Raw genomic sequence first — 23,715 nt, 5'->3', positions numbered from 1 at the left:
TTCCAGAGAGACCCTAAACATTACACATCGGATTTTTCATCAGCAGCATGCGCACCAGTGTATTCTTCAGGTTTGATCAACATTTGTAAATCGCATTTAGGGTAAAGTCTTGTCCATGTTGTGGCTATACTTCTCACCTAGTTTTTAATGGTTTAGATTTTAGTTTGTTGGATGTAACCTTTTCGCACATTACATTGAGCTTTCTCTATTTCCTGGTGTCAGAGTAGTTTGCCAATTCAAGTAAAAACATATCTCCCTGCTATTAATCCAAAAAGACCAGAAAAACAAAACAAAACTCTTTTGGTTGCCAGCGTACTGCTGGTTTGTGAAGGTAAAGCAAAACTGACTAAGTACTGGTTGTGAAGAGGCCAAGCCGCATACAATTGAGATGTTTGGGGTTTACGGATAGGGAGTATCCGACAGTGACCATCTGGTGTACATGCCAGATAACAATTTCGCATTTAAGTTTGAAATTCACAGTTTAAATCATAATATTGCATTGTGTTGGGTTTAGTATTGAGAATTAATTTGTGTCCGAAAAGGAGGGAAAGTATATTGCTATTGAGAGGTGAAAAAAATATGTATTTAGATACTTGCTGAGGTAAGAGGGCATCATGGCTCATGTGGCAAGTCCTTTGAGGTGTCCACTAGTAAGGATACGTTTCAAATGTCTTGAAACTAGTCCATATGCAGGGCAGCTTATTGTTTCAGATGAGGACCACCTATTTTGTGGAGTAAGGTGGTGTTTCAGAGTTGTGCCCGTTAACATTCAGCCCGTTACAACCTTGGCATAGCGGTTACCTTCCAGATTTCTGTCCGGATTTGGCAGCCAGTAGAACATTGCACCTTCAGGGAGATTCCACTGCCTTCGTTCTTCTGTACTTGCCCCTTTTGTGATCTGCATCAAGAATATGAAACATAAATTGAAATTTCTGACTAAATTGCAGTAAAATTAGTAGCACTTTTAAAGGATGTTATTTGTGTTTTTAAAGACAGACAATGAAAACCAAACTAAACCAATCCGTAAGCTTTTCATTGTATAGTAAACGACTTATTTAAAAAATATTTAAAAAAGTAGGCAAGGCAAATTATTAAGGCATAGATTACAAACCTGATAAAAGATATGGAAGTTCCTTTCCAACGGGGCCTGATGTGCAACTCGCGTTTTCTCCAACAGGTATGTCTGGATGGACGCACCGGTCAGAAGCTGCGTACTGGAAAGTACAAATGATAGGTTTTACTCTAAAATACTATAAAATATGGTAGCTGAACGTTAATTCAATTAAAAAAGGAGCCATATTGTACCATTAGCATTATTGCAGGATCAACTCTAGTGATGCACGTATCAGAACATAAACTTACCAGGGCCAGCTATTAGGGCAATTCCCCTGCATACAAAGGTCGCAATTATTTTACATGTCCTGCAACTTTACCCTTAGATTCCAAGTAATATTGTTGCACTGAACGTCTCAGGTTTTCTGAAATTCTTAACCTTGATATGTCACCATACCTTCTGTTGGGTGGTTGTGTCATGCACTACCTATCCAGTCTTTGAAAAGGCATGGTCTAATGTACCCCAAGCATCATATACTCAAGCCATAGATAATGACCTTCCATTCTGGGTGTACACTTTCTGGAAAACTATTGGCCTCCACCACATTGTAAATGAATTAACTGGCCTTTAGCATTCAAGCTGTTGGGCAGTGTACTCCAATCCCACCCTCTTTCCAGAAACAATATTACTCAAGTATGGAGGAAAGGGATGGCACGTAGGATTACACATATAGTAGGTACACTAGAGCCAAAATGGCTTATGGTAGAAGGGTTAAAGCATAACATATTAAAAAGGATAACAGTATTAGGACTGATGCCTGCTCCACCAAAAATAGAAGAATTGGATAAAATATAAAAAGCTCTAGATGACCTTGAGTGATGGAGCAAATAGGTGGACAGCAGTAGCCAAAATACATTCTAAAACCCTTTGGGTTTACTGAATTGAGCAGGAAAGGAAAAGTATTCAAACCCAAATAAATCCACTTGCTGATGCATTGTGGGTGTGTCACAATTGTGGCCTATTCTCCAAATCACCATCCAAGGAGGCGATTACTATGGAAGGGTCTCCCACATTCTGGAGGGGTTCTTTCGGATTAAAGGATATAGAGAGGAAGATACTAAAAAGAAAAAATTCAAGTACTATGGACCCCGATGGCCTGGCCTGTCTAACGCAACACTGAAAAAGAATTCCTGTCTATGGGTGCAAAGTTCAGTTCCTTTCTTCCATAGTATGTGAAGGTTAAATGAGATCCTTAAAACAGTCGTTGAATATATATTGTTCCCATATTCAAGAAGGGCGACCGAAGTTTACCTGAAAACTATGCCCTACTAGATTCTTCTAGTAAGACTTTTCTTTTTCCAACACTTTATTTTTGTTTTTTTCAGAATAATCACAAAACAAAGAAACAATACATCAATCATCAAAGCAGTGGAAACATCTTATTACATAGTTCTTATAACCTCAACAAAACTTATTAACACTATAACCTTATTTATATTACCTAATACTCTCCACTATAACTCATCAACTATATTACTATAACAATTGGACATATTAGGTAACTAAACAGTACACCTTAGACAAACATTGATGAACAACAAATAGCCAATATGTATAAGTCTCATCTCATTCCATGTCCTACTTTCCACCAAAAAGTCCTTCAATGCTAGCATTAACCAAACAGTTGGTTGAATGGCCCCCACACCTCCAGATAAGAGTCCTCTCGCATTTGATTTTTTAGCATGACTTTCTCATAACTCAACAGTGTTCGCATATCCAACAGCTATCCCTCCAGATCTGGCTTTTTTCTGGTCTTCCATACACTTAGTATTTGCTTTGTCGCTGCCACAAGCACTCTGTTGATCCATCTACTGCACTTTCGAGCCACTTCACATCTCTCATTGTTAGACAACCGAATTGTTGAATATGCTGTTCTTGGAAGTTTAACTCCCAGTGAAAAGTCCAATCTGCTCAACACCTCGTTCCAAAAACTAACCACCCTTGGGCATTCCCATAGCATATGTAACACAAATTACCCCCACTACATCCACAGCCCCAACATAAACCATTACCAGTCATACCCAAACCAGCCAATCCGTGCAGGGGTCCAGTAAAGTCGACACAGAATCCTCTGACGCACAGATCTCAAATTCAGATGCATCTACAAATGTGTCCCAACTCTTACAAAAATGTCCCACTATTTTACCAATATATTCTTGCCTAACTCCACTACCCATGCCTGCCACAATTTGTCCCATGCAATCACACAATCCTCATCCAATGGCATCATTCTCACATATGTCGACACCATACATGGGGAGGACCGAGGAATTCCACAGATCATTGGTCTCTCCTTCATAGGGCCATCCAACATTACCTGTCTTTCCAAAAGGAGAGACTTCAATTCCATATACCGCCTGTGTCATCTTTTCGCCTAGTCCAACATTTCTTCTGAGTAACTCAAAAGGGATCATCGGACCATCCTTTCACACATCACAAACCCTGAAAATACATTTGTTAATCCAGCTCTGCCAACACACAGTCTTGTTTCCAATCTGTAGCTCCATGTTATGCCACAGTGAAGCATCATAGTGAATCCAAATATTCTCCCCTATACCAATCAATGTTCTCAAAGCCTCCCCAGTCATTCCTATAGTAGGCAATTTGGTATTCAGATTGGGCATTTTGCCCATTGAATATATATCTTGCAGTGTGTATGGTAAAAATGTCTCTCTCTACACCATCTTCCACAAAGGAATGTCATTAGTCCTTTCATCAAAATATACTGCTGACTTCTTCAGTACAAACCTACTACAATAATTTTCCAGATTGGGGTATCCAAAGCCCCCATCTCGCACTGCCCATATCAAAACATACCAAGGAATTCTAGGTCTCTTGCCTTCACCGCAAAGGCATTTCTGAAACTGTCAATTCGCCTGATGACCTTCCTCGTAAACCTTAGTGGTATAAATTGAATAATATAAAGGACTTTGGCCAAAAGCACCATATTTATTGCATTAATCTTTGCCTAGACACCAAGTGCCAGTCTATCCCATTTTAGTACATCCTTTTGGAGTACCTACACTATCTTAGTTACATTAAATTCCACCATCTTTTTCAGTTCACAAACCAGATGAATCCCCAAATACTTCACTGTTCCTGTATTCCACAAGTTCAAATCACTTCTTGGCTAGTTAACATTCAGAGGAAAGACCACTGATTTCTCCCAGTTAATCCTGTGCTCAGACAGGCGCCCCACCTCCTCTAACATACTTTTAAGTTTATTCCCCTCTTCCTTTGGGTTAGATAATATTATTGTCATGTCATCCGCATTACATAACACTTTAAATTTCCCCTTCCCCTACTTTGAGCCCCTGTAAACTTTGTTCCTGTTTGATATGAGCTATCAGGGGTTCAAGCGCAAGATTAAAAAGGAAAGGCGACAGTGGACATCCCAATCTGGTGCCCCTAGTAAAGGGAAAGGATGTAGAAAGTTCTCCATTCACCCATATCTTTGCACTAATACTTGAATGTAAGGCTTTAGTTGTTCTCAGAAAGGCATCCCCAAATCCCATCTTCTTAAAAGAGTATAATCTAAAAAAGAAAAAACTATTGACCCGATCAAACGCCTTTTCTGTGTCCATAAATATTAACAACATGTTCTCAACTTCAACTTTGGGAAGTCCCAATATATCAATTATAGTTCTGATGTGGTCATAGCCATGCCTCCCTCGCATAAACCCAACTTGAGATTGCCCAAATAGTCCACCAATGTACAAGTTCAGCCTATTAGTCAATATTCTAGTGAATATTTTAGTATCCACATTCAGTAACAATACTGGCCTATAGTGCTCACATTTTGTGTGGTCCCTAGCTGGTTTTGGGAATACAGAGATACATGCCTCGTGCATTGTTGGGCACATAACCCCTTCAGCCATAAAATTATTATACAGGTTACATAGTATTGGAGCTAATTCCGGACTTAGTGCCTGGTAGAACTCTACTGGCAACCCATCCAGGCCCGGTGATTTACCTATATTGAGTTGATCAATTGCTCTTAATAGCTCCTCCTCCTTGATTGGTTGATCAATATTTAAGGTTTGTTCAGCAGTCAATTCTGGCAAGATTATCATTCTAAAATAAAAAAATCTTCTAAACTGTCTGTTGCCGGAAATTTGGTTTCTGTATACAAGGACTCATAAAAACTTCTAAAACATTCACATATCTCCTTCTTCTCAACTTTAGACAATCCCTGATCATTCACTATTTTTGGAACTTAGGGTTTATCAATCAAGCCCTTCAACTTATTTGCAAGCAATCTACCCCCCTTGTCTCCCTGCTCCCAATATTTCCACCTCATGAAAAAGAAACCTTTTTCACTCTGTATATCCATCTCTTTCCTCAAGGATTCACGCACACTATCCATCTCTAATTTGTCTTCATTACTCCTTGACAATTGGAATTTCTTTTGACACTTTTCTAACTTACTCTTCAGACCTTTCAATTCCACTATCCCCTTTTTCCTTCTACGAGCTGTAATATTTATTAATTCTCCCCCGATTGCCGCTTTGAAACAATCCCAGACCACTTGCTCAGCGGCTTAGCCTCTATTTATTTTATAAAAGGTCTTACTGAAGGATTTTAAGGATGTTTATACTTCCTGATCGTTCAATATATACATTTTAGGCGCCATCTTGACATAGTTGATCTTACCTCCCTCAACTCCAGATCTAGTGTTATCAAAGAATGGTACGAAATACCTTGTTCCAGTATCTTAGCGTTCGTAGCCTTTTCAATGAGTCTTTCAGAAATCATAAAATAATCGGTGGAAAGAAAGAATACTCACTTTCCCCTGGATGTAAAGATCTCCATATGTCCACTAAATTAAGACTATGCAATAGTTCAAACGCTTTGCTTGTACTTTCCGCTGTATATCGGTACTGCGCTGAACGGTCTAGCTTGTGATTAGAAACACAAATAAAATATCCCCCTAATATAATGTGCTCCCCACTCATCTCGCCGTGGAGATGTAATCTTTCAACAAAAAAAACAAAAAAACTGTTACCCGTAGTCCATGGGCAATATATGGATCCTATAGTAATTACATTCCCTTCATACTTTTTACATCCATCAGGAGCACTCTTCCGTCATTTTCCATAATCACCTTCTCCACTCATATTCAATCGTTTGCGTAACAGTATTCCTACTCCTCTTGATTTGGAAACATAACAGTTAACAATATCTTACTATGCCATCTATTGTTCAGCAGATTTTTGGAATCATCTAACAAATGGGTCTCCTGCAAGAAAACAATATCTGCCCTTTCCCTCTTCAATCTCATGAATACCTCCTTTCTTTTCCTGGGATTAGTCACCTCAGATTCCATGAACAAAATGTCAATTCAGTCATCTGATAAACAGTTACCCTTACAGTTACCCTTAACAGTTACCCTTACCCTAACAGTTACAGCTTACTCTTAATCCTGACCCATGTATGTAGGACACAGAATATCTCACCACCTTCCGTTAACACACATTCGTAGTCATGCTCATATAAGACTCGAATCGGAGTGAAATCTGGGCCAACTTTATCTAAACAGTTATCCACTGATGACGTGATAGAGACCTACATCTTAGACCAACTAAATTTTAATGACATGAAACAAAAGACACCCACGAATACACACATAACACAGATCAAAAATAGCATCATCCCAACTCTCTGTATCATCACAGAGCAATTTTGAGCCCCAATATTTAAATTTTTTAACGGTAGTTCAGAACTATATAACCTCCATGGTCCACGCCTCAACTTGTGAATATAGTACAATTAGCACCTACCCCCGACTTTTATAATTGTTTTGTTCTTCCTTCTCCCTCCCCAGATTCTGCTCCAACCCGATTAACCTCCTCAACTTAGCAACAGTCACTAACACCTTATAACTCCATTAATAAGCCCCAAGCTCATTTTGGTCTTTTGGTTTGACAACATCTGAGAACTAACTATAGTTCAAAAGATTAAGTCTCATCTTTGCAATCACTATTCCTACCCACCACATCACTGCGTGATTTGTCAACAAATATGCCCCCTTATTATAATAGCTATAAGCATTATAATTGAGCCCCTCCATCCTTCCCCCTCCCATATTTCCCAATTAGCCGACTAATCATCCCCAGTCCCAAGTCATCATAACTCGACAAATACACGCATCACCTACCAGCTTTCCCACTAAACAGTATACATAACCACTGTTTCCGTTTCCCTTTCCTGCTATTCAACTCAGTAATCGTCATACTACCGCAACTCCTTGTAAGCTATCAGGCATTTTAATTAGCACTGGTAACACATGAGAGCAAAACCACTATTAATATTAACAAACTATGTTTTCCTGCATTAAAAACATTGGGCCATTGAACCAATTAGAATTTGGGAAACATGGGCAAGGTGTTCATACTCCATCTCCATTATGAAAAGATAATATGCCATATTAACAATATGAAAAATATCAGTTGTAATGAAAATCCCTCCTGTCTTTTTAACAAACGCAGTGAAATTGATTGCATGTTTCACTACAGTTAAGTCAGCATGTCCATTTGGCATCATAATACCTAGAACTAGCTATACTATAGTCGCCTGGATATAAGGCAAATCTCAATAGTTCTCTTTAATACACTGACCCCGTTCCACTCCACATATAATGGTAACCATACAAACAGCCTTCAGTTCTATGGGCTAAGTCACATACACAGATGAATTTTGGCCAAAGACCATTCCACCTCTGGCAACAGGTTCATCATGAACAGTGCCATGCATAAGGTTTGCACTAGATAAAACCCTTTGTAATGGTGCACCTAAATCCAAGCCAGTGGCCACTGTGCCAGGCGGGAATCCCGCCTTCCATATCTGCCTCAGATAGGTGAACCACCTACCCCATGCAGAAGCAAACATGAGCTTTAATGTTTCCAACACGCCAAATTTGAAATACCTTTATAATCCGGTGTTGAAGCCCATGCTTTGATCTAACTAGGTAATTCCCCATTGCGTCTGCCTCCTGAAATAAAATGCACAATCCGTTAAATAAGATGAAAAGGTCAAGTGGAGGCTGGCAGCGCTTGATGAAAGTGTTCAGAATAGCAGTTTCACAAAAGGATCCACTCGAAGGAACCAGGAATGGCCGACATCGGTACCATTTACAAACTTAAACACATGGTCATTAACAAACGCGTAGTACATGCTGTGTGTATATTTAGAATTAGACCTTTCCGGCTCCATGCGCACGCCTTCAGTAAGCTGCTCACCCGCACCGCTCCCTAATCAAGCAGGATACTCCGGATAGCAGTGCATTATTTCTCACATGGCGCGCAAACCTCCATAGCATATCCTGAAGCCGGCAACCAGGCCAGCTGTGGATCAAGTAGTCGGGTGCCACAGCCATCCGTCTCCCTCGTTAGTCACATCAGTCACGAACGTAGCGTAGGAGGCTCACATACACCGCAGAGTGAACGCGATATGTGTGTTTGTCTAGGGCCTTTCCTCTAGTGCTAGTACTCTGATCACAGAGCGAAAAAAGTAAACAAACCAAACCGAATTTAATGGTAAAAGTAACAGTATATTAGCACATTAATGATAAATGAGTATAATATAGAAATAAACTGCAAGATCTAAACAACTGAACCAAATAAACCACTGCAGGAACAAATCCAAAATCTTTATCTCTTCTTCTTGGTAGGAAATGTCCTTTGTAAAGTTGTTGCAGCCTCCATAGGCTCCTGATCTTTCTCCAAATCACTCAGAAAGGCTTCAGCATTCTTGCTATCCCTAAATGAAAGCAATTGCCCATTCATCGCAGGATATACCATGTAGTACTTTAGGTTATTGGCTTTTGCCTTCTCCTTTGCAGTAATAAAGTCCTTCCTTTTGTCCAGCACATCACGGCTTAGGTCCCCAAAAATCATGACTCTGTCCCCCCCCCCTCCCATGAGAGGTCACCAATTCCACATGCTTTCTTTTGGACATTTCTTTAATTGGGAACCTCAAAAACCTGACCACAAAATGTCTGGGTCTCTGACCAACCGCTGGCTTAGGTCCCAAACCAACCGCTGGCTTTTGGGTCTTCTAGTAAGACTTAAGCCTCTCTGATTCTGGAATAACTAGTGATGTGGGCCACAGACATCAAAATAATATCTATCTTTCAAACAGGGTTCAGGAAAGGAGTGGGGGCAGACTTGAACAGGCTTATAATTAAACCAGTGATAGATTCATCTCAGGTAGGTAGATGGGGTACCCTCTATGTGGCCTTCCTAGACTTACACGCTGCATTTGATAGCGTGGATCGCCATCGACTTTGGCAAAAGTCGAAGAGTATGAATATCCCAGAGGATTGTTGAATATACTGATGCTTTTGCACTCTAATACATATGTTTGTATTAAAACCAATTTGGCATGCCCTTTCAATAACAAAATTAATACCAGAGTAGGGTTGAGGCAGGGGTAAGTATTATCCCCCTGCCTTTTAAACCAATATATTTGTGATCTGGTAAGGAACTGGAGTTTGTAAGATCCTTCCCACCAAAACTTAGGCAGCTCCACCTGAAATATTTGGCTTTCGCTGACAATGCCAGTCTTCTCAATAAAGCTAGAATTGGCTTACAGAGACGTCTCACAAAAATGGTGGACTTTGCCACCACAAACAACCTAAGGATAAACATAAAAAACAGCAGTAGTGATCTTCCCTAAAATAACAATTGAGAGGGGAAACGTTTTACATATATGGGGGGGCCCAATTCAATTCGATCTCTGGGATACACAATTAACAATGACTAAAGAAAGATTAACAGGGACAATACCTGCCTTTATGGCTCAATTAAAGAAAATCAAGAGAAAATGTTTCAGGTTTACTTGAATTCCCCAGCCAACTTATTATAGACAAAAATATTCTTCCATCAATGTTATATAGCATAGAATGTATGGATACCCCGAATGAAAAAAAGAACTTGACATCATAGAGAGTACTATCTGGAAAAAAGTAGCTCTTCCAAGCTTTGTCCCTCTGGTTGTTATCTGGTTCGAATTGCCTATCCAATCGATTCATTCACACATTTTGGCAAAAAGACTGATGTTGCTGTACCCAACATCCTAAATCCAGTAAAAGCCGCTCTGTATAAGGAATTGAAATGAATAACCAACAAAAGCTGCAATGCATTCAATTCCATTTATAATAATTGTATGTATACTTTACTGGAACTAGGGACAACAGAGATTTATTAGCACTCAATCCCCCAAGAACAAAACAAAGAGTTTGACTGGACCATACAATGTGATAAGTTAGAGCAATACAGCCTACAAAAGGCACTACAAACTCACAATTAGGCGTTATGACTCACTTACGGGCTATCTGAAGCGCTCTCCTTGTCCCTTCCATCGACAGATTTTCGTACGCTTCAGATTAAACCAATAGCGTAGCCTGGACATCTGGGGTCCAAGAAGGGGAATTCCCCGATATGACAAAATGTGTCCTTTGTGAAAAACAGAGGGCCTCGTGGAACATTGGCGACATCTGTTTCTAAGTTGTGAAGATACCCTTGATATTGGTAGGAGGATCTTGGGTCCCCTTCAGACAGGACCTTTGTCATTTGATGAAATGGTGATGAAGAGAGTTGTAAATGATAATAAACATACCTGCCGGCAGTCAACTTTATGAAAGTATGCCACAAACGTCTGGGAGAATCGTTACTAGGAGGGCGTTAGACTCCCTTTTAAATTGGTTATGATAGAACAAACTCACTGAACTATGCATTAGCACTTTAAAGAACTTGTAATATAGTAGATTTAGAAATGTGATGAAATGTATTTTGTGTGTTGTGTGTATACAATAAAGGTTTTGATAAATCAATATGTACGAGAAAAAAAAGAAAAAAAATATATTAATTAAAACCCTGTGAATAGGTTTTACAGGCACCTTTTCAATTTGCTTTTTAAGGAAATAGTTTGTTTGCATCTTTTTTAAAGCAAATCGACTTTAAGCAATGTAAGATATAAAACATGTCTTAGCCTAATAACTATCCTATTTAATAGATTGTTTGCACCTAGAGGCTAGGCTGAAGGCAATAATGCATGAAATGGCAATAAAACCCTCAGGGGAAATCAGAAGGGAATATAGGGTTGTCAAGGGCCAACTGTAAACGATTCACTCTACTAGAGCAGAGAGGGCCCTCATGCACCTTAAACAGAGATACTATATGAAGGCAAATAGAGCGGATAGACTATTGGCTAGACTGCTAAGGAAAGAGGACACGGAAAGAACCATTCTAAAAATTAGGACGACAGGGGGGCTGGGGGAGATCAGACCTCCAGTCATTTAAGAGGAAATTTGTGAAGTATTATGGGGAGGTCTATCGAACGGATAGCCCAGACGAAAAGGCCCAAGCGGAATACCTAGAGGATTGTAAACTACCAGAGATAATGACCATAGATAGGGAGGAACTGGAAAAGGAATTATCTAGAGAAGAGGTGCATAGGGCAATCGCAGCACTCCCATCTAATAAAGCCCCGGGCCCTGATGGCTTTACCTCAGAATTATACAAATCATTCAGGGACATTCTAGCCCCGCGCATGGCAGCCATGTTCAATGTATTAGTGGGAAGGGGAGGGATAACGCAGTCAATGGAAGAAGCAAAAGTGGTACTACTGCCCAAGCAAGGGAAGGACCCCACGACATGCAGCGCATTCAGGCCGACTGCTCCAATTAACCTAGACACGAAAATGTATACCAAGATCCTGGCAAACAGATTAGACCCTTTACTCCCAGTGGATGCTGACCAATCCCGATTCATACGTGGAAGGCAAACGCATGAGAACACCAGGAGAATTGCCCATATAATTGAGAAAAATAATAAATCTTACACTGAGTCCCTAGTGGTCGCGCTGGACTCAGAAAAGGTTTTCGACAGGGTGGAGTGAAGGTTCCTCTTTTCTACGATGCGCAAAATGGGATCCGGGGAGGCTTCATGTCCAAAATAGAAGCCAATTACCGAAACTCTTCTTTACCCCTAATAATCAATGGGGAAGTCTCAGACCCAGTGGCAGTGTCTAGAGGCACGAAACAGAGATGCCCCCTTTCGACCGTTATTATACGTCATCTACCTAGAACTGTTCTTGAGTAATATCAGAACCACCCATGAAATCGAAGCGGTACCATTTGGCGGGAAGACCCATAAAGTGGCAACATTCGCAGATGACATGCTGCTAACCCTAACAAACCTGCAGGAATCCCTAGAGGTAGTAGATAGAACCACGACAGAATTAGGGCCGGTAGCAGTGCTGAAAATTAACAAGAACAACAAGTTGAGGTGCTGAATCAGCAAATATCACGACAAAAGGAAAGGGAGTTGAAGGCCGGCTCTGTGTATGCTTGGGCCCGGATAAAATATGTTATCTGAGAATATATACAAAATACTTTGACCAACTATTCTAGGCCAATTACCAACCCCTGCTGGAGAATATTGAGTTGCTGCTTCACGGGTGGGGCCCCTTAACCATATCCTGGAAGGGCAGAATTAATGTCTTAAAAATGGTAATCTTGCAGAAACTATTGTATGCGTTCATGGCAATCTCCGCCAAGGTCCCAGCCCCCTTCTTCAGAAAGCTAGGCAAATACACACAGGCCTATATTTGGGAACAGAAGTAACCAAGAATAGCTTGCAAACTGATGCAACAGCCCAGGGACAGGGGAGGAATGGGGGAACCCGACCCAATAACATATTACAGCGCAGAGCAGATCAGGGTGTTAAGAGACTGGGGGAAGGATGACCGGGGGAAGAAATGTAGGGAGATGGATAGAGCGGTGGTGGGTACTGACCTGGAAAAAGTGTTATGGCTTCCCCGCAAAATGTACTGCAATGACATTGAAGCTTTGGTAGGGCAAACATGGGACGAAGCAGTAAAGGGATCCAAAATTGCCACTTTCCCGTCGCCACTCACCTTGATCTTCAAGAACCCACAATTCATGCCAGGGTAGGGGGGGGCCAAGTCAGGTTTTGACACATGTCATGATGTAAGATGCTAAGGGACCTCTACGAAGGGGAGGAGATTAAATCTTTTCTCCAGTGCAAAAGTGACTTTGGAGTAGGAGAAGAGGAACGCTTTCGGTACACACAATTGAGGCACTGGGCCCAGCACCCTAAAATAAAGAGGCAGCAACAAGGGAGTTGACACCATTTGAGAAATACGTGTCAACCAATGCAGGGGATACACACCTGGTGGGGGAGATGTAAAGACTGCTCAAAGTGGGGTAAGAAATGGGGGGGAAGAAAGTTCATGGCCAACTGGGAAAGGGACGTCAAGAGATTAGCATAGACCAGTGGCAAAACCTGTGGGTGAGCAGTCCCAAAACTAACAAACTCATTGCAAATTCAAGAAATGTGGTCAAAGCTGTTGTACCAGTGGCACCTCACCCCATGCAAACTGGCAAAAATATATCAAAAAACGTCCACCGCTTGCCGGAGGGGAAGTTAAGGTGAAGGCTCCTGGGGCCACATATGGTGGCAATGCCCAATAATCGAGACATTTTGGTGGATGATCCAAGAAGCAATGAAGGACAAATAAATGTTTATTCTGGGCCTGCATGGAAATATGGAAAATCTGCCCACAAAAGCCCAAATGAAAATATATGTGATTCTAGTGATGGCAGGGGCCTTGCTGGTGGCCCATAAATGGAAAACTAAGGTGGCTCCCATGGAACATGAATGGGTAGGGAAAATATGGTCCTTGGCAGCCCTGGACAAAGTGACATACTCAATAAGGGGAGAACACCAGACATTTCTTATGGACTGGGATTTGGTCCTACAATTTCTAAGGAAGGACTACAAGGGAGCCTGGTGCCCACGGAAAATGAAGCTTCTGGGTCTAGTATAGAGACGGCTCCAGCTAAAGGAAGGTGGAAGGAAATGCAACAGAAGACGGGAGGAAAGAGGGCAGGACCACCGGTACAGACTGGTGAGGGGGGGGGAATCAAAGCGTACACGGATCAGGGACAACCAGCAGAAACAGCGAGTCAAGAAGGGGAGCGGTGGTGTACTTGTTACGGACGAAGATGCAGATTGGAAGAACTCTGACCTGGGAGAGGGCCAGGGGAAAGGGAGGGGGCGTGGGGGGAATTTTGAAATGCTTTGGTACAAATTGTTTAAGAAATGCCAATAAAAACGTACATCATAAAAAAACATTGTTTGCACCGTTTCTCTTTATTAGGAACCAAATGTAATCATCTTGCACTGGTTTTTTTAAAATCTGTTCAGTGAAAGTTGATGGTTAAGAAAAACCTCTTCCATGCCTGCAACTAGGATCATATAAGGTTCCCTCAATCGTCACCGACATAGCAGATAATGTAGCCATTGAACTGATGCAGTGTTATTTCCTCGCCTTCAAACTCACTTGCTTATCCCCTGGCAACGTTTCGGCATTTCACACTAGCAGATGGGGGATTTGTACTATGCCATAGGCTAGTGTGTCCATGGAAAGAACGGACCTTGCATTGTCGTCTTCTTATACTTTTATTCATTTTTTTACCGTTCAAATACAAAAATACAGATTTCATAATGAGAACCCTGAAATGATTATATATATAATAAATTAATTGCATTGCAAAATTACATCACATGCAATACGGAGTTTGTGGTCTATGGACTCTTATGCCCATGTAACCTTTGGTACATTGGAAGCACTATCGGCAAACTGAAGCTGAGACTTTTACAACACATGCGAGCCATAAAAAACTCAGACCCCTCCTATCCAATGGCTGTCACTTTAAAGATGTTCATCAGGGCAAACTGGGCTGTTTAAGTTTCCTTGGCCTACATCATATTAAGGCCAACCCACGGGGAAGCAATAGAGAACTTGATCTGCGGAAAAAAGAAACTAAATATATTTTAGACTTTGAATCTAAAAAACCAAAGGACACAATTTAGATGAAGAGTTATATACCTATTTGGGAACCTAGAACCACAGGACCGATATAGCTTACTTTATGGTGTATTGACAAGTGCAAAGTTCTCCATATGAAGTCTGTTCGTCAACAAAAATAGCTTTTTAAATCTGTATTGTGTTATATTGTTACATTTTATTCACCCAGGTGGTTTTTATTGCCGGTCTCTAATCTATGGTTGTCCAGTCAAAAGGTTGAATTGAGAGGTTAACTTTTAAACATAGTTATTTCCCCTATATTGCATAATTGTTCTAAATCCTATTGTACTATAATGGTGCACATATTTTTATTGGTTTTATTGCTTTTGTACTGAGTGGTTTGTTTTAAATATTTATGTTTGCAGACTTAATAGCAGAAATTGGTTTTAACTAAATAAGGCACTTTATGCATTGGCACTTTATCCTTGTTGCTTTATATAGCAATAGATGCACTTTAGCACATGACACTTTTGAGCACTTAGCACTTTATTATTCTGCTTATATTCAACCAGCTGCAAACATTCATATCGAATCATAGCCTGTCAATTGAATTTTCAGGCATGTGCACTGTGCAAGTAAAAGTAAAAGCAAAAATGAAAAATGAAGAATTTTAGGATTATATGTTTTCTGTTCAGAATCAATAATCTCTTGATCAATGTGCATTTTTAAAGGGGACATTAGTTGCAACTCTGGCAGACTTACAAAAGAGTTGACCCACTTGGGTTATACTTGTCAGAAATAAACGTCCTGCTAACATGGTTTAGGCTATAATACATCTGCTATACAAGGCAAATTTGCCACTTATAAAATGGCCGCCGTGTTTTACTCTCCACTTACTGAAGCTATACATATAGCTAGTACTAGAAAGTGACAAAGGACAAATGGCACAAAGAACCATAGAGACTGGTTAATTGTTTGTAAACCTATATTAACACAGATGGTTGTGGGTCTCACTTGTACGTGAACAAGCTGCGAGTAGGCAGCGAAACGCGTTGTACCGTGCGCTTTTAAATCTGGCAGATGCCCAATAAAACTGGATAATGAATTCAACTTTACACTGCATTGGTTTTGATTTGAGGAAGTGACTGTCACCAGCGTTCTTTGTATAGCTGCGAGTGCCATCCCTCCCTGGGAGAACTGGAAATTCTTTTTCCCTGTTTGCAAATATATATATATATCCACCAGATACAGATGATCAGAAAGCGTTTCATACAAAAACATCAATTTAGCAACATTTAAAGGAAAAGTACATTTAGAAGAATTAGCAACACTAAAATCGGAAGTAAAACACAAACAGCACCTTAGGGCAATTAAAAATTCAGATCCTGCATACCCTATGGCTAAGCACTTCAAACAAGAACACAACAATGACCTCTCTCTTCTTAAATTCTTTGCGGTGGCACACATCCCGATCATCCCAGAGGTGGGGATCGTGTGTTAAAACTAAGACAGCTAGAGACTAGATTCATTTTGGATTTCGACACCAAGTTCCCCAATGGTCACAATCTCGACGATAGCTTTATACGTTTCTAGGTACATAAGAGAGTATCTACCCCTTACTGTTTTTTGGATTGGTTTTCCTTCCGTTACTAATCCGCTTTGATTATATTTAGTTGACGGGATTGTGTTTTCTCATTATATATTATTTTTTTCTTTTTTGGGATAAAAATGTTGTTCGCATCTCACTAATTAGTCCCTGACCTGTGTTCAAGTTTTACCCTTTCTCATTACCACTATGGTGGCTATATCATCACTATGGTTTATAATTGGGATTGGCTTTATCTTTATTTTTAAGCTGCTATATCCACGACCTAGGAGGACATTTGGCACATTTTATTTACTTTTCTGTTGTAGTCTTTGGTGTCCAATAACATGGTGCTCTATGCCACCCTCTCCATCTTGGTTACTTGTTTTTTTCAGTTGTTATTCCTGATTACAATACATTTTTCAGTGCGTCTTGTATAAGGTTATTTCAAATTTGCTTTCTTTAGTTCAGGTATCCAGTCAGGCTTATAAAAGTTTACATCTATGGGACTTACGATACCATCTGCCAATTTATCTGCCATACTGCTGCTAATTGTGGTTGCCTACGTGATTTTGCCTATTGGCACATTTTCATGCTGCTCTTGATTGGCTTGCACTTGCACTTTATGTCAATATTGACTAGAGTATGAAATGTTCTTTGACTTATCTGTATAAATCATTGTTGCCCTGTATTTTATTATCAGGATTGTATTTTTGATCACAGTGTACATGATTTCGTGTTCCCATTTTTTTACAAGATCGATGGTTCATCTATGATCTATTGGCAGGCACCCAGCCATCGGAACCATCAATGTTAGGAACGTTATGCAATGTTTGCTATCCTGCACATATTTATGCTGCTATTTTGCTTGTTTGCACAAAGCCATATTGCACATACTTATGGTGCTATTTTGCGTGTTTGCACAAAGCCATATTGTACATGGTATTATGTTGCCGTTTAGCCTGTTTTACAATTGACCGACTGATTTTCATAAGATGCAATCTTATTTATGCAAGCGCACTATGCACTTACTTAATCATCAAATATGTATTGTAATGTCTTGTTTTTAAACCAGTAACATGTTGGAAATTGGGGTGCAAGGGATTTGGCTCATATGGCTATTCTTTTGGAATTTCTCATTTGTTTATTGGGGGTACTTTTGCTCTTTACATTTAAAGCGGGTATAATTGTCACATTGTTTGGGGTACTTTTGCTCTTTACATTTAAAGCGGGTATAATTGTCACATTGTTGGCTAAGTTCCGACTCTCCTTTCCAACATGGCCGCCATTGAATCAGTCCCTGGAAGCACCTCTATTCCAACTGACATAGATGATGGACTACATGCCTTTTTAACTGTCTTTGTCCTTTGTTGTGTTACGTGATCAAGCGCTCAGTCGAGCGTGAAACGCGTTGTAAGCGGGCCGTGCCCTAGGCGTCCTGCCCCTGTTTGTTTTGCTGTTTCCCCAGCCATTTGCTCTGCACATTATGTGCAGTTTTTCATCATTAAAATAACTTCCTATTCTACCGTGTGAGCTCTATATATTGTTTCTCTTCCCTTTTGGGATTGCAGGATTTCACTGGGTCCACGGAGAGTGTGGTCCGTCCCCTCTCCTCTGTTTTTTTCATTATTTATACACGGAGCGTACCGTGTCGGACCTGCACCGAGATTCTTTCTTTCGGCGCGCCTCCGCTTAGAGTTGTTTTTTCAAGCGGAATCGCTGCTACTGGGGGCAGATTTCACTGCATATTGGAGCCGAGCCGTACCCATGAGGAAGCATAGCCCGAGAATCCCTGCCTATGCGAATACGAGAAGCGTGCCGGAGGACACGCGGACTGTGGCCGTATGGTAGGTGACTGTCTTGTGTGTTCTGCATTTTTCCTCATTTGTCACTACGATGGTATCGTACTGTTCCGGTACTCCACCCTAGTTTTTCTTGTTGCCGTTCTATATTGCCGGTTGCAATAGTTTGGGCATGCCGTGGCTATCCTATTCTAAACAACGCATTTCTTTGCTCGCACGTGGTGAATGGTTTGCATTCATGTCGGAAGTTCTTGTCCATTGAAACAATTTTTTCTCTTCTGGACATTTCAAGTGGCAGGGTGACTCTCAGCATTTCAGACATGCAGGACGCCTGGGCAGCAGCTCGGCTTGCACAGGCCAGGGACCTTTTTAGTGAATCTCAAGTAATGCCTACTTCTGTACCCACTATTGGGTCAAAAAAGAATAATGCAAGTCTCAATCCTGAAATAACTGTACTCAAAGACATTGAAAAACTGCGGAGGAGGGAAATCTCCAAATGGTGGGAGGAACATTCTTTACAAAATTATTTGGACGTTGGGCGTATACCCCGAGGATTACGAATTCTGACAATGCCCTCTTTTGAGGATCAAGATCCTGGCATGCTCCAGGAATGGGGAGATGCCAGTAAAGGCTGTTCAGCGCACTTCCTTACCATCTTAGTCAAATATGCCAAATCAGACCGAGCAAAGGCATTGGAAGAACTTGTGAAAAAGGAAACGGAACTTAACAAAATGTTGCATTCTGAGGAGGGGAAACAACTTCATGTTAAAATCAATGAATCTTTGCTCTTATATGAAGATGACATTAAGCAACGAAAACATCGCAAGTTTATTAGGGATAAAATTGACTATGAAACAGGCAGGATCTTCACTTTTGCCAGAAGATTTGATTCATTGCGCAAAAAGCCAGCAATCCAGCCTACAGCTGGTAGTGATCCTAGTTCTATCTCATCTGAATCAGATGTCTCAGTTTTTGAAAATGAGGAGCCTTCTGTCAGATTAAATTTTTTAGACGAGATGCGGCTGCTATGCCAGGATGGGAAGAATCAGAAGCACCGCGGAAAGGGCCGAGGCAGAGGAAAAGGAAGAGGAAGGGGACAGAAATCGCGAGGAGGAAAACAACTCGGCGAGGCCAGCGTGGGAAACAGCCCAGAAGGATGCCAAGAGAGCAGAGCAACGTGCTCTGGGACCAAAAAATAACCAGTGACAATATGAAGCTGTGTCAAATTATCAATCTGTCCTCTCATGTCCTCACCAAAGCCCAAACCTCGGTTCTTTTGCTTGGACTTAACTTTTGCCCTACCAAAGCATTTGATTACGTCCAGTCACGCATTGACTTAGATAAATTTATCCGAAAGATCAGACTTAAGAATTTTTTTTCTCTAAATCCAACTGTGCCAAAGCCACCAACACCTCGTATTGGCCGCACCAACCTTCTGATCTCCGATATTCCATCCCTTATGGATCTGGCCTGCCTTGAAGATTCTGACTTTGATCCCTTAAATGCTTGTCTTGCTGATTTCGACATCGACCCTGACTGGGATATACACACCAAACTCAAGGATAAATCTAAATTTAACCCACAGTTCCCCGTTGGCGGATGTATTGAAGCATTTTACGATTTGTGTATTAGTGATTTCAGAAAACTACGGAGAAGTACCATCAAGAACAAACACAATCTCACCTCTGCCCAACTCATGGCTATCGGCGAATTACAAAGCCTGCCGAATATTATTATCAAACCGGCCGATAAGGGTTCAAATATTGTAATTGAAGATCAAGTACATTACGTGGCGGAGGCCAATCGTCAACTCAAGGATCGACTATGTTATGCCCAACTTTCAAAAAATCCATTTGGTGACATACAGTCTGAACTCAAAAACTTGTGTACTAAATGGGTTGACATTGGCCTCATAGATGATGATTTTGTTAAATTTTTGGTTCCATCCTGTTTCACTATACCTACTATCTATTTTTTACCCAAAACTCACAAATCTCTAATTCATCCACCGGGTAGACCTATTGTTACTCTGTGTGGTTCTCTCCTTGAGCATCTGGCCCAGTTTGTTGACGAAACCTTATTTCCTCTTCTGTCAGTTTTACCCTCTTATTTGCAGGATACTAAGGACTTTCTGCAACATATTTCTAACATACCCTGGGAGGATGGTCTGCTTTTAGCAACCCTTGATGTTGTCTCCCTTTATACCTCCATTGACCATCAAGTTGGTATGGGTGCTTGCAAATATTTCCTTGATACCCGCTCATTGAATTTTCAGAGTCACAGTTCCATGATCCTTGAAATGCTCTCTTTCTGCCTAAATAACAATGTTTTCTTGTTCGAGGGCTCCTTTTTCCGTCAGGTAAGGGGCACTGCCATGGGCAGTACTTTTGCCCCATCCTATGCTAACTTGACCATGGGATGGTGGGAGGCCACTTTTCTTAGCGATCTACTTGCATCTAGCTTTGCCACACATATTGTCGCCTGGTGGCGATATATTGACGATGTTTTTGTCATATGGAAGGGGACCGAAGCTAAATGGCAATCATTTGTGAAACATAACAATACCAACATGTCTAATCTGCGTTTCACAGAGTGGAACAGCATGACTGAAATTGTCTATCTAGATATAGTTGTGACCCTTGAAAGATCTGGCCTTCATACAGCACTATACAAAAAACCCTCAAATACCGGTTTGCCTTTACATGCAACAAGCTGTCATCCTACGTCATGTAAACGTAGTATTCCATATGGTGAATTCATCAGATATCGCAGGAATTGTACAGATCTAGCATCCTTTGACCATCACTGTGCCTTGGCGGCTCCAGACTTTGTCAAGCAAGGCTATGAGCGCATAATCATAGAATTGGCCTATACCAAAGCACGCGGACTATGCAGGGACCGCTTATTGTACGGCATTAAGCCTGCTAGAACTGCCGTCAATGATGAACCCCGATTGATTGTCACATTTGACAATGCCTCCAATCATGTTCGCAAAATCATAGAGCGTCATTGGCAGGTTCTCATCGTTGACAAAGACTTATGCCCTTTACTTTCCAAACGTCCAACCATCACGTACAAACGTGTACCCTCGCTCAGGGATAAACTAGTCTCTAGCTTTTTGTCACCTATTAACACCAATCCTTCTCTCATGAAATCATTGATGGAATCCCCCATAGGCTTTACTAAATGTTTTAAATGTAAGGCCTGTGCTCATGCCAATGCATGTAAATCCTTTTTACATCCGGTCACCCAATGTAACCAGTTAATCAAGTATTCAATGAACTGTGATACTGCCTTTGTGGTTTATGTTCTCTCATGTCCTTGCATGAGATGGTATGTCGGGAGTACCACATGTAAGCTTAAGCTCAGAATATTGCAGCACCTTAGGGCAATTAAAAATTCAGATCCCGCATACCCCATGGCTAAGCACTTCAAACAAGAGCACAACAATGACCTCTCTCTTCTTAAATTCTTTGCGGTGGCACACATCCCGATCCATCCCAGAGGTGGGGATCGTGTGTTAAAACTAAGACAGCTAGAGACTAGATTCATTTTGGATTTCGACACCAAGTTCCCCAATGGTCACAATCTCGACGAGGAGCTTTATACGTTTCTAGGTACATAAGAGAGTATCTACCCCTAACTGTTTTTTGGATTGGTTTTCCTTCCGTTACTAATCCGCTTTGATTATATTTAGTTGACGGGATTGTGTTTTCTCATTATATATTATTTTTTTCTTTTTTGGGATAAAAATGTTGTTCTCATCTCACTAATTAGTCCCTGACCTGTGTTCAAGTTTTACCCTTTCTCATTACCACTATGGTGGCTATATCACCACTATGGTTTATAATTGGGATTGGCTTTATCTTTATTTTTAAGCTGCTATATCCACGACCTAGGAGGACATTTGGCACATTTTATTTACTTTTCTGTTGTAGTCTTTGGTGTACAATAACATGGTGCTCTATGCCACCCTCTCCATCTTGGTTACTTGGTTTTTCCAGTTGTTTTTCCTGATTACAATACATTTTTCTGTGCGTCTTGTATAAGGTTATTTCAAATTTGCTTTCTTTAGTTTAGGTATCCAGTCAGGCTTATAAAAGTTTACATCTATGGGACTTACGATACCATCTGCCAATTTATCTGCCATACTGCTGCTAATTGTGGTTGCCTACGTGATTTTGCCTATTTGCACATTTTCATGCTGCTCTTGATTGGCTTGCACTTGCACTTTATGTCAATATTGACTAGAGTATGAAATGTTCTTTGACTTATCTGTATAAATCATTGTTGCCCTGTATTTTATTATCAGGATTGTATTTTTACATGTAAATTGTAACACATTAAATAAATAAATAAATTGTATTTTTGATCACACTGTACATGCTTTCGTGTTCCCATTTTTTTACAAGATCGATGGTTCATCTATGATCTATTGGCAGGCACCCAGCCATCGGAACCATCAATTTTAGGAATGTTATGCAATGTTTGCTATCCTGCACATATTTATGCTGCTATTTTGCTTGTTTGCACAAAGCCATATTGCACATACTTATGCTGCTATTTTGCGTGTTTGCACAAAGCCATATTGTACATGGTATTATGTTGCCGTTTAGCCTGTTTTACAATTGACCGACTGATTTTCATAAGATGCAATCTTATTTATGCAAGCGCACTATGCACTTACTTAATCATCAAATATGTATTGTAATATCTTGTTTTTAAACCAGTAACACATGTTGAAAATTGGGGTGCAAGTGATTTGGCTCATATGGTTATTCTTTTGGAATTTGTTTATTGGGGGTACTTTTGCTCTTTACATTTAAAGCGGGTATAATTGTCAATTACAACGTTACGCGAAGGAACAAGTGGGGGGAGGGTCCCTATTCGGGCGCCATCCTGAAAGTGGCCCCTAGGAGACCCTGACGTCTATGGAAACAAGGCGGATCACCACACACGATAGAGACGCCAAACACGAGGTTGTATTCCCAAAGCTAGGGTTTTATTGCAAAGCAAAAGTCTCAGTTGGCCAACTCGGTCTCACGCCCCGCGACGTGTATCTCTAGACCTCGAGGGACGCAAGAGAGCGAATTACGTACATCAGTTACATATATACAAAATGCATATCAAACAATCAGCTATGACATGTGTAACACCCCTCTTCATTGGGTTTCTTTGAACTTGATGTGATGTTGGACATCTCCGACCACTATGACACCTTCAAACATCTATTCTAGTAACAATTTGCAATTTGTGAGTGCGTAGGCATCTTTCGGTTATTGAATAGAACATGGCGCTTCTGTTCTTGGAAGCGAACTACATACAGGGAGAGTTGCATTCCAGACCCGTCTATCAGGTGCTATTAGTGTCCTGGGAGC

The 23,715-nt window shown here is 40.8% G+C and overlaps 1 protein-coding gene across 3 annotated transcripts in view; it reads right to left on the bottom strand.

Moving 5' to 3' along the window:
- MYO19 (myosin XIX) overlaps positions 1 to 23,715 on the bottom strand; it is an 804,019-nt gene that overhangs the window by 544,555 nt on the left and 235,749 nt on the right. For all 3 annotated transcript variants that reach the window (XM_069614704.1, XM_069614706.1, XM_069614705.1), the window contains exons 7-8: positions 1,112 to 1,214; positions 802 to 898 (exon numbers count right to left, since the gene is read on the bottom strand). In XM_069614704.1, the coding sequence (XP_069470805.1) occupies positions 802 to 898; positions 1,112 to 1,214 (200 nt within the window). The remainder of the gene's footprint in view (positions 1 to 801; positions 899 to 1,111; positions 1,215 to 23,715) is intronic.

This window comes from Ambystoma mexicanum, chromosome 9, assembly GCF_040938575.1.
Source record: "Ambystoma mexicanum isolate Mex_15411 chromosome 9, UKY_AmexF1_1, whole genome shotgun sequence".
Classification (NCBI taxonomy): Eukaryota; Metazoa; Chordata; class Amphibia; order Caudata; family Ambystomatidae; genus Ambystoma; species Ambystoma mexicanum.
This window is presented reverse-complemented; position numbering and strand designations above follow the sequence as displayed.